Raw genomic sequence first — 12,996 nt, 5'->3', positions numbered from 1 at the left:
TCAATGAGAAGTCTCATGAAAATAAGGAAAGAGAATAACAGGAAGACTGAACAATGAAATGTGTGCAGGCATGGGTGCACACAAGCATTCATAGCCACACACTCACCTGCACACACACACCCCCCCACACAAAGCACATGCTACATACCTGTGTGTGTGTGCATGCATGCACACAAGCCTTCATGACCACACATTCATCTGCATATACCACATACACACAGAGTACACACTACACATCTATGCATGCATGCACACAAGACTTCATGCTAACACCTCCACCTGCATACATCATGTACACACATAACACACTACACACCCCACAAGGGGGAAATGAATGAATGAATCTGGGTCAGCAAAATGGTTCAGTGGCAAAGGGACCTGTAGCCAAGGCTTGGGACCCACATGGGGGAAGGAAAAAAAAAATTCCCACAAGTTGCTGTAGGATGTACACACCCATAAACACAAATGAAATATAATGAAACTTTAAAAGATGACCTCAGAAAAATATAAAAACGGCGTAAGATTATAAACATCACTCTCTGGTTGACTGAAGGCAGTCTGTGTACCATGGTATGTTTTATGCCACCTTAAGCTACAGCATGAGATGCAAGAAAAAGAAGAAAAGGCTGCTGGCACACACCTGTAATCCCAGTGCTCAGGAGGCAGAGAAGGAGGATCTGAGTTCAAGGCTACTCTAGCATACAGAGTGAGTTCCAGGACAGTCAAGGCGACACAGACAAACCCTGTCTTGAAAATACAAAAATAATTCTTTTACAAATTTAAACCTGGCTTTGGTCTAAGAGCAGGTGCCAGGACAGCCAGGACTATGTTGAAAAATATTTTAGATTTTATTTATTAGGCAGAGGCAGGAGGATTTCTGAGTTCGAGGCCAGCCTGGTCTACAGAGTGAGTTCCAGGACAGCCAGGGCTACACAGAGAAACCCTATCTCGGAAAAGCCAAAAAAAAAAAAAAAAAAAAGATTTTATTTATTATTATTTAATGTATATTTCTGAGTGCATGAATGAGTTTATAGTCACTACATTGTGCAGAAGTGCCCAGAGCCAGAGGAGCCAGAGGAGGGGATTGAATACCCTAAAACTAAGTTTAAGCTGCCATGAGGGTGCAAGGAACTAAACCTAGGTCCTCTGGAATAGCTGGAAACCACTGAATGATTGCTCCGGCCCAAGATTTGTTCACTTCCAAAGTCTCTGTTCTCTTTACTATACAAGTACAACTCTGACGCTACCAACCTGATACCTCTGCCTCAACAAACACTGAGTACAGAACCTTCATTCAGACTCAAATGACTTCAGAAGGAATCAAAAGGCTTGCCTAACAATAGAATGTACAAGCTAGGCATGGTGGCGTATGCCCATAATCCTAACCCTTGAGAAGAAAATACGAAGCTTGAGGCTTGAGGCCTCTCTCAAAATTTCATGGTCTAGCCCATGTTAAGCATGTCCTATTTTCTGTTTTACCTCTTTAATTCAGGTGGCACGCTCTTCTTGATCATTCCACGGAGCCTTGCAGCTGACTGAGAAGCACACAAAATACACGTATACATAAATATGCTACCATATAGCTACATTGTTTATCACTTAAAATATTAAGTATCTGCTACTATATCTAGCTTTATTTAGGAAATATAGAGGCTTAAGATGTGATACTTATTCTAAACAGATAAACACATCATCAATAATAAAAGCACGTATATGTCATCATCTGACATACTGGCACTCTGGTACCTGAGCCAAGCTGCTTATGAGTTTACAGGAGTAAATACAGTATTTAATAAACACACTATCACAGGGCTAGCAGTGTGGCTCTGAGCACAGCACCCGCTTAGCATGCATAGGAGTGCCTATATTCACAACACTGCCAAAAAGAAACTTAAAAACCTAGTAAGTGAGGCTGGAGAAATGGCTCAGCGGTTAAGAGCACCAACTGCTCTTCCAGAGGTTATGAGTTCAATTTCCAGCAACCACATGGTAGCTCACAACCATCAGCAAGGGGTCTGATGCCCTCTTCTGGTGTGTCTGAAGAGAGCAAAGGTGTACTCATACACATAAATAAATAAATAAATAAATAAATAAATAAATCTTTATTTAAAAAAAAAAAAAAACACAAACCTAGAAAGTGAAGTAAGGTGGCTCATACTTATCTATAATCCCAACTTTAAGGAGGCTGAAGACAAATGGACAAGTTCAATTGCTGCCAAGCCTGACTATGACCTGGATTCAGGCTTCACGACCCATGTGGAGCAGAGACAAAGTTGACCTCTGACCTTCACACATGTACCATAGCATGCACTTGTCTTTCTCAAAACTAAACATAGTCAGAAAATTAAGAGTCAGGCATGGTGATGGACGCCATTAATCCTAGCACTCAGGAAGCAGAGGCAGGCTGATTTCTGAGTTGCAGACCAGTTTGGTCTACTGAGCAACTTCCAGGGCAGCCAGGCTTACACAGAGAAATCCCCCAGTTGCAGTAAACCTCCGACCCAAATAAGTCCAGGCAAGGAAAACACAACTCAATATTTATGATTATAAACTGCACGCCTAGATTGGGCAGATTTACAATTGCACTACTCTATTCCCCAGCTATGAAATCCCTTATAACTTGTGTTTTTTCCAGGCCACGATCTTCTCCTCCTCTGTTCTCCTTCCACCTCCTCTCTTCAGCCGTCTCCCTCCTTAGCTCCTCCTACACCCCCTTCTCAAAAAACAAAAACAATAAAACAAACAAACAAACAAAAAAACCCAACCAAACCTAAGTGGAAGACTCCTCAGGAAAATACCTGAGATTAACCTTGTCTTTGATTGATCTTTGGCATCAAAATGAACACACACCAAAAAAAAAAAAAAAAAAAAAAAAAAAAAGAATAAGAAAATAGAAAAAGAAAAAAAAAAGAAGAAAAGAGGAAAGAAAGGAAAAGAAAAAATATGCCTAAACACAATTAAACATGGTAATTAAAATCATGGATCTGGCTGTACAGGGACATTGCTTGCAAGGAGTTCGCCTAGCATGTACAAGGACCCTGGACCTGATCCAGCACAGCCAAAGGGAAAAAGTGCATAAATCAGAACAGGATTCCTTAGATTCATCCTACACAATCTCCTTTTCTGATAAGTAAATGTAAAATCCCACTGGGAACTTATTGGCTAATAAACTTTCAAACTGGTTTGAAATCTTCTGTTGTTGTTCATGATTTTCCTGACAGGGTTTCATGTAACCCAGGCGGCTGCAAACTTACTATGTAGCTCCGACATGACGCTGAAATACTACTGTCCAGCCTCACTTGAGTTCAGGGAGGACAGCATGCAGTACCCACCAACAGACTCACAAAAATCTAAAACAGGACATACAAAGAAACCAAGCAGCTGAGCATGCTGGCTCACGCTTTAATCCCAGTAGTGAGGGAGGGAGAGGCAGAAACCCCACTCCTCACTGAAACCCAACCTAGTGTCTGCAGGGAGTTCCAAAGAAGGAGGAGGACAATGACCACAAAGCACCATAGGTCACACATGGCTTGGGTTTTGCCTTCCTTCCTTCATGACACTATGGAAGATTATCATCTAATTATTTCACCTTCACTGTCATCACAAACTTCATACATACCTCAGCTAGCTGAAGGGAAGCAAAAAACTTTGCATTTTCTCTGATGTTCCTCATTCTCTTCCTCTCATAAGGTGACAATCCTGAAAAATCATCCTAGAAAATACACACCCCATCAAAAAAAAAATGTCACTTCACTCATTAACAGCAGAACAACATACAGAACCAGATATTCATTCTCCACCCAGATACTTCCTGTCAACCTTCACACAGACTCTAATTGTTTCATATTATCTCAACCAACAGCCCACATTCCTTGCTGGACTGGATAGTAAGAGAATCCTATCTTGGAATAACTGTATGGTTTTCCATTTAAAAAGGAAGTACTCGGCCTGACCTGATTGCATGGACCTTCAATCCCAGCACCGAAGAGGCAGAAATGGACTCTCAACCTAGAACTGACCTTAATGCATGCATGTAATTAAGATGGTATAAAAGCAAAAGGAAGAGAGGGTAGAGGATAGGGGGTTCTAAGGAGGGGAAATGGGGAAAGGGGATGACATCTGTATTATAAATAATTTTTTTTTAAAAAAAGAGGCAGAAGTGGACAGATATTTTAATGTGATCTACATTGTGAGTTCCAGGACAGCCAAGGTCCTGTGTCTCAAGAAAAAAAAGTAATAAAATATTGGGAGCAAATGCCATGCATTATAGCAAACTATATCCTAGCAGACAAATCTTATTTTAATAATAATAACAATTATAATGATGATGATAATAATAATCTTCAATTAAACATAAGCAATCAATGAATACATGCATGGGTGGTTCACACCTGCAAATCCCAGCACTGGGTGACAAAGGCAGGATTCCTGGGGCTCAATCTTTAAATCTCACATCTGTATATTTACTTACTGTGTATGCCCATGTGTCTATACACGTCAGAGGTCAGGACAGCTTTGAAGAATTGGCTCTCTCACCATGTGGATCCTGGAGATTCAACTCAGTCATAAGCCTTAGCAATATGGCATCTTTACTGACTGGACCACACTTTAAAAACCATGGGAGAGGGAATTACAAGGAGCAAAATGCTGGGTGCCTTGTTTTTACAAACATGTGCTCAAAAATAGAATTATGTGTATATGTACACACACACACATATGTAGGCTTATCTTACTTAACACATGTGCATTATTACTTTGGCCAACATAAATAATCTCCAAGTAAAAATGGAATGTTAGCATTTGTTACTGCTTTGTTTGGTTTTGTTGTGGCAGGGTTTCTTAACGTATAATTTATTCTTATGTTAGGTTCATTGGTGTTTTGCCTGCAAGTGTATATGTGTGAGGGCATCAGAAGTCTTGGAACTGCAGCTACAGACATGAGCTGCCGCTCTGGTGCTGGGAATTAAACCCAGGACCTCTAGAAGAGCAGCAAGTGTTCTTAACCCCTGTGTCATCTCTCCAGCCCAAGACAGGGTTTCAGGTATCCCAGGCTGGACTTGAACCTGGTATATGGCCAAGAATGACCTTTAACTTTGGATCCACCTGTCTCCCAAGTGCTAGCACCATTACAAGTGTATACACTACCACAGCTGCTGATGGGTGCTGGTAATGAATCCAAGAGCTTCTGCAGGTTAGGGGAAACTGGCCCAACTCTGCTTGATCCCTACTCCCCCTCCACCATCCCCTTTCATTCCCCCCACAAAGTCAGGGTCTTGCTACTTAGGCTGCCTGGAACTCACTAAGTCCAGGCTGATCACAAACTCACAGTGCTCCTCTTTCAGCCTCAGCACATGCCAACATGCCCAGCTTTGTCACCATTGCCTATAAAACTCTGGCTCACTAACTTCATGACCTAACTTTGATCCCCAAAATCCACAAGTTGGGCAGGAAAGAACCAACTCTCAAAAGTTGTCCTTTGATTTCCAACTACATGAACACACATGAATCAATCAAATCAATAAATGTGAGAATAATTTTTTTGATATTGTTTGTCAGGAGTGTCACCAGCACTATCCTTGAGCCCACAGTTTCAATTATAGTCAACCAGGATCCACAAAGATCCACTGGAACTTTCAGAAATAAACAATCCATAAGTTTTAAGCTGTGTGCTATTCTCAGAAACTTGTAAAAAAAAACAAAAAACAAAAAACAAAAAAAACCTCACAGCTCTGCAATTTTATACATAGAACAAAACACACAATAGTCCCCCTATCCCCAAGAGACACATTCTAAGACTCCTAAATGGCTGCCTGAAAACATGAACACCATAAACCTTACATATAATTTTCCTTATACATATATTATGCCTATACTATGCTCTAACATAACCTAGGTATAGTAAGACACTGGTAACGGGAGGCTGGTGGTGTGGTATAACACCTGCCAACCACAGTAAAGACCATGTGTTCAATTTCTGATAACACACACATCAAATAAGTGAGTAATAACATCTGAGGTCTGAAGAGATGGTTTAACAGTTAAGAAGAGTACTTACTGCTTTTCTAGAGGATCAGAATTCAAATCTTAATTCCTACAACAGGCAGCTTATAATCCAGCATCCGCACACAAGCCACATATACTCCCACCAACACACACACAATCTAAAATCATAAAAAAGATCCTCAAAATAAATAAGATAGCCCAAGCATGATGGCACATGTCTTTATGCCCAGAACACAAGAGGCAGGGGCAGGTAGAGTTGAGTTTCAGGTTACCCTGGTCTACACAGAAAGCTCCAGGGCATCCAGGGCTACAGATTAAGATTGCATCTTAAGAGAAAAATAAAGTGCAGAGATAACTCAGGAGGCAAAGGCACTTGTGTACCAAACCTAAGAGCAGATTTCCACAGGTAGAAAGAAAACCAGCTCCTGTACACTGTCCTCTGACCTCAATGCTCTTGCAGCGAAGACCTGAGTTGGGTTCTCAGTACCCATAACAGGCTGCTCACAAGGGTCTTGACCTCTACTTGCAGGAAATCAGAAGTCCTCTAGCCTCCTAGGGCACTCAGGCCACCCCCCCACCCGCCCCACCCACCCCACCCACCCCACCCCCCCCAATGCACCCATTCACACAAAGAGTATAAAATGGAGCTGGAGAGGTGGCTCACTGCCTAAGGGCACTCACTGCTAATGCAGAGGACCTGGGTTCAGCTCTCAGCACCTACGTGGTGGTGGCTCACAGCCATGTGTAAAATGACTCAGTAGGACCTGAAAATCCCCTTCTGACCTCCACAAGCACCAAGCATGCATGTGGTACCCATCCGCACATGCAGGCAAAACACTTACACCCGTAAAAGCAAAGTCAATCTAAAAGAAAAAAACTTGGTATGTAGTAACATAAAAACCTTTTAAGAATTTCAGGAGGACCAACGGCTACATAGTGAGACCCTGTCTCAAATTTAAAAAAATAACTAAATATTGTTTACATACCATGGTTGCTAAAAATCTTTGCCTATGGGAAGCATAAGCAACATCTACCCACAGTTCACTCTGGAGAACTTCCTTCCAGAGCACAGGTGAAGAGTTACTTATAGGAGTGTGGGTGTTTGCCTGCTAAATGCCATACAGGAAAGCCTTTGACCTAGCTGTTGTGATGACCCATGAACATTGTATTTTCTAGCTCTGTAAAAGCATGTCCTTGCTGCATGTGTTGGTACACACCTTTAATTCCAGCACTTGGGGCTTCAAGGCCAGCCTTACCTACACAGCAAGTCTGGGACAGCCTTGGAATCTGCAGGGATTCTAGTAGGATATGTAAATGTCACTTCCTCACCTGCTTTTAAAAGAAGGGCAAGCTGCCCTGGGGAAGGTGACCTTCCCCAAGCAGCTGACAAATCCAACAGGTTAAGTAAGGAATGTGTCTTTTGAATAATAAAGATCTGGTGACCAGAGCTAGGGCAAGAAGAACCTTGTGGAGGCAGACAGATGTAGGCAGGACACACCTGGGAAGCAGGCAGTAAAAACCACATGGAGAACCACAATGGCAGAAGTTGTGTTAATTGAGAGGCTAGCTGGTAGACCCCCCCAGCAAGAGGCCAACAGCCTTAAACAATATAGATGTCTCTGTGTCTTTATTAAACCTCAAGAAGGATCCCTGACAGCCCTGCAATAACCAGCAGAAATGATGACTTCCCAAGCTCATAGATGGATCCTTTTCCAAAGTTCTCACTAGTCTACATAGACTCTAGCCTGTCCAGGCAGCCTCATGCACTTAAGACAAGGTACATACTACAAGTGGCAAGGAGTGGCTGCAGAGGGGCTGTGACTATCTAAATAGCTGACAAAGCCAGCTGGGACTATCTTTTCTAAGTGGGCAAAGCTCACTATGCTCCAAAATGGGAGCTGTTTAGCTCTAAGGATAGTCTTGTACAACTCAAATAAAAGGTATCTGAGGACCAGAGAGAGGACTCGGTGAATAAAGTGATTGCTAGGGAGGCATGAGAACATGTGTTCAGATCATCAGCACTACATATATATCATCAAATAAAATCAAACACTCCCAGGTCCACGACCACATGCTTCCACCCTTCCTAGGTTTTAGAAGGAAGCACTCAGTTTGAAAGTGATGTCTAATTGAGTGACAGGCAAAGTGACAAATAATAGAAAGTGTTGATAAAACAAGCCATGCCCAACTCTAATATCCGAAAGGAAAGTGAAACTACTCAAGGGACAATACAGAAAGAGAACAGCACTTTTACCACCAGTTATAAAGAAACAGGTTACAGGAAAGAACACGCTCGACACAGGTGAAGACAGAATGAGAAGAAGCCAGAAGATTGGCACATACTGCCAAAATTATGATTAGGCCCAGGAAGGCAATTCAGTCAGAGGCTGAGAGAGATGCCAGATTGAATCAGTTTGCTTGGATAGGAGTATGAGACAGAACAGCTGAGTTGACCAACCTTCAAAAGAACTAGAAAGGGTGAGCTTATTCAGCAGTAAGTCTCAGAGGCTGAAAACACTCTAGGCCTAGATTAGATTGAATGGAGGCCAGAAACTTCCAGGTCCAGGCCTAGGTTAGCAGATCGAAGCAGTAAGTCTCTGAGAGGGCATTCACATCAAGTGAATTGATGCGATTTTTAACCTAAAGGTGCCTGCTATCATACCTGAGAACCTGATTCTGATTCTTACAACCTCCACACTTGTGTCAAGGCATATACATGCAGTCGCACCGCTGTTTGGACACACAAACACGTGTATGCACTAAACTTTTAAAATTTATATTAGAATATAAAACAGATTTTGCTGGAGATCCTTGACATTAGCTTTCAGAACTTCTAGTTTCAAAATGAGAAGATAATTAGAACAACTAATTAACTCTTACCAGGCCTGCTGCACTGTCTTCATCGCTGCTCTCCATGTCCACACTGGGAGTCACTGAATCCGAGGTGCTCTTGTGGTCCAGCTTGGTACTTTCAGTATAAGTTTCCAAGGATGGTTTCAGCAGAAGAGATTCCGCCTTGGAAGATAAAGCCTTCATTTTTGAAGTTAAAACCTTTCTCCAAGTTTTCTTCCGATCTGTCTTCTTATGAACCACTGATTTGCTAGAATTATTTTCAACCAGAGATTTGGAGAACTTAAATAGGTCTAGCCTGGAATTGCTGAGTGAAAACGGGTAGAGATAAACTTTGGCTTTTTTCCTTAAAGTTGTAATCTGTATCGGTCTCAGAGAAGTATAAGCAATATTTTCATTTTCTTTATATTCATTCACCTATTCAGGAAATAAAGGAAAAGAGGATTAGGAATGCCAGATCCTATGCTCTTGCATACCATGGCATGAAACAAATCTGCATAAATAAGTCTAACTCCCATTCCATAGTCACATGATTCAAATTGATGACCTGTTGGGAATTTTTTTTCTTCTCCAAAATCTGGATAGTTAACTCTCTAACCTGAATGGAATTTCTGAAGGCAAATTTCAGTCTGAGGTGACTACAACAAAAGTCAGATACAGGTTAGCTGGAATCACTTCAAGCTGACAGAAACTTTTGCAAAACAATGGAAGGGAACCAGGGCAAAGGGCCCCAAGTCCTGCTATCCTACAGTTTGGGCATCATTTTGCGGTTGGCCTCTAACTCATACTTCCACCTGCTTCTGCCTAGAGAGTGATGGGATCAAAGGCAAACCTACTGTAATTTCTGGAGTTGGTAGAAAAATTTCCTGAAAGTTTAAGGACCTAATTTTCTCTAAAAAAAAAAAAGAAAAGCCGGGCAGTGGTGGCGCACGCCTTTAATCCCAGCATTTGGGAGGCAGAGGCAGGTGGATTTCTGAGTTCGAGGCCAGCCTGGTCTACAGAGTGAGTTCCAGGACAGCCAGGGCTACACAGAGAAACCCTGTCTAAAAAAAAAAAAAAAAAAAAAAAAAAAAAAAAAAAAAAAAAAAAAAAAAAAAAGCAGAAATCACAGCTTTTCCTTGAAGCCATGTGCCAGTGACTGGCAAATCCCTCCCGGGCCGAATCAGGTCTCACCTGTACCTGGGGACACCCTTTGGAGCCCGCCTTTTCCTCAGCCTCAGCAATCAACCCAGACATCTCAGACATCTTTCTGCCACTGAGCTGGGGCGCTCTTCCCGTTGAAACCCAGGCGGGATTAGGCGGGGCCCTGCGGGGATGTGGGCGGGCACGAAGGAGGAGCCTCCTCAGCCAGCACGAGCTGTGTGGAACCCCTGGGGCGTAAAGTCTTTAGGCGCCTTTTTTTGTTTCCTGTCCTAGATAGCTCACCCCTCTGCACATTCTAGATCTGAACCTTCAGCTAACCTTTCAAGTAGGACTGGCTCACTAGCCAGCTCTAAGGATCCGCCTGTGTCCCCTCAATGCTGGGACTTTTACCGGGTGCTGCGAATTCAATCTCAACCTTCGAATTTGGGCGACTACCGCTCTTACCTAGTGAGCCATCTACCCGGCATTTTTGTTTTGTTTTGTTTTGCTTTTTATACAGCTACATCCCTCTCTGTCACTCAGCCTAGCCTCGAAATCTAAATCAACACTTACATTGGATCCTGTAATATTGAGCCTAGTACTCCTCAAGATCTTGCTTTACAAACTACTGCCACTTTGCAGCATGACCCCTGGAAAAAAATCCATAGGTTCATAAATGCCATAAGGAATGGAAGACAAATAAGCATAAAAATCAATAGGCTGAGCTTGGAAGGAATGACAGTCGGTGCCTGCATTAGACCTGCGTCTGATTCCCAGCATCCAAATTAAAAAGCGAGGGTTATAATCCCAGCACAGGCGATGCCAAGACAAGTGGGGTTCGAAGCTCCATGGCTAAACTGACAAACCCAAACAAGAAAGCCCCAGGGCCAAGAGACACTGTGTTAAAACCAAGGGAGATGATACAACAGGTAAGGCTGTTCAACACCCAAACCCACTATCTTATTTCACTCCCAGAGCTACATAAGGGCTACTTCTCACTGTTGTCTTCTGAACTTCAAACTTGCACCAAGGAACACCCACCCCAATAATAGTAGTAGTAAGAATTTTGAAAAGGTAGACACCTCCTGAAGAAGTAAACCCAACATTCTCCTCTGATGTTCATGTACATGTATGTACACAAATGCACAACACTTTCTCCACCACCACAGAGGTGTGCACTCACCCCGAGTGCACACAAACAGTAAATGTTCAGCCTTTACTTCTGCCTACTTTATATGACTAAGAGAAAATTACACCTCACCATTACTGTGCATGTTTAAATCATACTAAGGGGAGCAGCTAAGCAAGATGACCCACACCTGTCACCCCAGACTTGGGAGGTGGAGGCAGGTGGATCACAAATTCAAAGTCCTCATCATCAGCTACATAGGCAGGTCAAGGGAAGCCTGTATTTCATGAACCCTGTCACAAAGAGTGGGGGCACACTTAAAGAAAACAGAGTAAGCATTTCGTGTTGCTTGGTTTCTAAGAGCTGACAACGCTGGTTTAGGTTGCACATGACTATATGTCCACCTGTTTTTAAGTAAAGAAAACCTATGGATGCCCAGTGTTGGTGCAACAGAGATGATAGCAAGTAGCAATCCAGTCAGTCTGGGCTACAACAGCAGAACTTTGTCTGGGGGCAATGGCAGAAGACTTCAGAAGCTAAACCACACACTGGGAATGTAACTCAGAAGACTATTTACCTAAAATCCACAAAGACCCTGGATTCTATTCCCAGCACCACATAAAACCAAGCATGGTAACCAACACCTGTAATCTCAGCTCTAGGCAATCAAACACAGCAGGATCAGAACTTCCAGATCATCCTCTATCACTTTGAGAGTTAGAGGCCAGATTGGGATACATATACCTGTGTCTCAAGTTAAAAAAAATGTGTCTCAGAATATGGGCATTACCATTTGGGATTTTCCCACACTGTTTTTCATAAAGTCATGACCTTAAGCCTTTTCCTAGCACTGTCTTGAGTAGCCATAAATCAAAACAATTATTTTCCCAACACATTTTCAATTCCCTACTCCAAACAAAGCCAGGCTCAGAACTGGCAAGTGATCTAATTCGGCACTGCACCTGCAGCTCAGCCAAGTAACTTTTTAGGCTGATAAGTTTGTAATATAACATTTCTATGTCCAGTGAAGAGGCACATATATAGAGAATCCTAGCTACTCAGGAAAAAAATTAACAAAAACCAGCGTAGAGGCAAACACAAACAAACCTGTCTGGGCAACACAGCTTCAAAATAAACATAACATAAAAAAAAAAAAAGATGTCTGTCTATTCTACCTTTTAAGGCTTTCCTGGTTGTGAGCGTCATCTTTGTTTCGTTAATTGAAAAACCTCAATACTTAAAGTTTGTCAGTTTCCTGTCTTCACCCAGCAAGGACACATGTGAAATAATTTGATAACTATATTAATAGCCCTTCAAAGTCATATATAAAATTGCACATCCAGAATTACATTATGTAGGCCGACTAGACTCAATTTCAGAGATCCACCTGCCGCCGTCTTCCCAGTGCTAAAATTAAAGGCTTCTGTGTCCAACCAATAGATGGCTGTTAAGGAAATTTCTCTTTTTTTTTTTTTTTTTTTTTTTTTTTTTTTGGCAGTATGTTTTTCTTATCTTGTTGGCCAGGCTGGCCTCCAAAACGCAGCAATCCTGATTCACCCTCCCAAATGCTGGGATAACAAGCTTGACCCACGTATCCAGAACAAACTCTTCACACTTCTGAGCTTTCATCAATATACACAAACAGTCTCATTATCTGCTGCGATTCTTCAAAACATAATAACTAAAACCCTTAATCTGAAACTTCCTGGACCTTACCAAAACCCAAAAGAAGCAACTGTCAGCCAGAAGGATCTTCTAAATTGTCAAGGATTGGGGGCGGGAAAATTGCGAGGAAGACGCGCGAATTTCAGTCAAGCCGTTTAAGCGGTCCGCGCTCAGCATTTCTCCATTTCCCACAATCCTCTGTTATATACTTCCGGTTCCTCTACCTT

The 12,996-nt window shown here is 42.3% G+C and overlaps 1 protein-coding gene across 7 annotated transcripts in view; it reads right to left on the bottom strand.

Annotated features, from left to right (window-relative positions):
• Wdr76 (WD repeat domain 76) overlaps positions 1–12,971 on the bottom strand; it is a 34,662-nt gene extending 21,691 nt beyond the window's left edge. For 3 of the 7 annotated variants that reach the window (XR_013108769.1, XM_076929613.1, XM_076929614.1), the window contains exons 1-4: positions 10,027–10,124; positions 8,884–9,270; positions 3,620–3,712; positions 1,480–1,535 (exon numbers count right to left, since the gene is read on the bottom strand). Coding sequence is in view for 4 of the 7 variants with exons in the window: in XM_076929613.1 (XP_076785728.1) it covers positions 1,480–1,535; positions 3,620–3,712; positions 8,884–9,270; positions 10,027–10,098 (608 nt within the window). In the remaining 3 variants the exon portion in view is untranslated. Of the gene's footprint in view, positions 1–1,479; positions 1,536–3,619; positions 3,713–8,883; positions 9,271–10,026; positions 10,125–10,548; positions 10,699–12,820 lie in introns of those variants that run through there. The other 4 variants (XM_034494504.2, XM_076929615.1, XM_076929616.1 and 1 more) reach the window with 4 other exon arrangements.
• Between the last annotated feature and the right edge of the window lie 25 nt (positions 12,972–12,996).

The sequence above is a fragment of the Arvicanthis niloticus genome, chromosome 2 (assembly GCF_011762505.2).
Source record: "Arvicanthis niloticus isolate mArvNil1 chromosome 2, mArvNil1.pat.X, whole genome shotgun sequence".
Classification (NCBI taxonomy): Eukaryota; Metazoa; Chordata; class Mammalia; order Rodentia; family Muridae; genus Arvicanthis; species Arvicanthis niloticus.
This window is presented reverse-complemented; position numbering and strand designations above follow the sequence as displayed.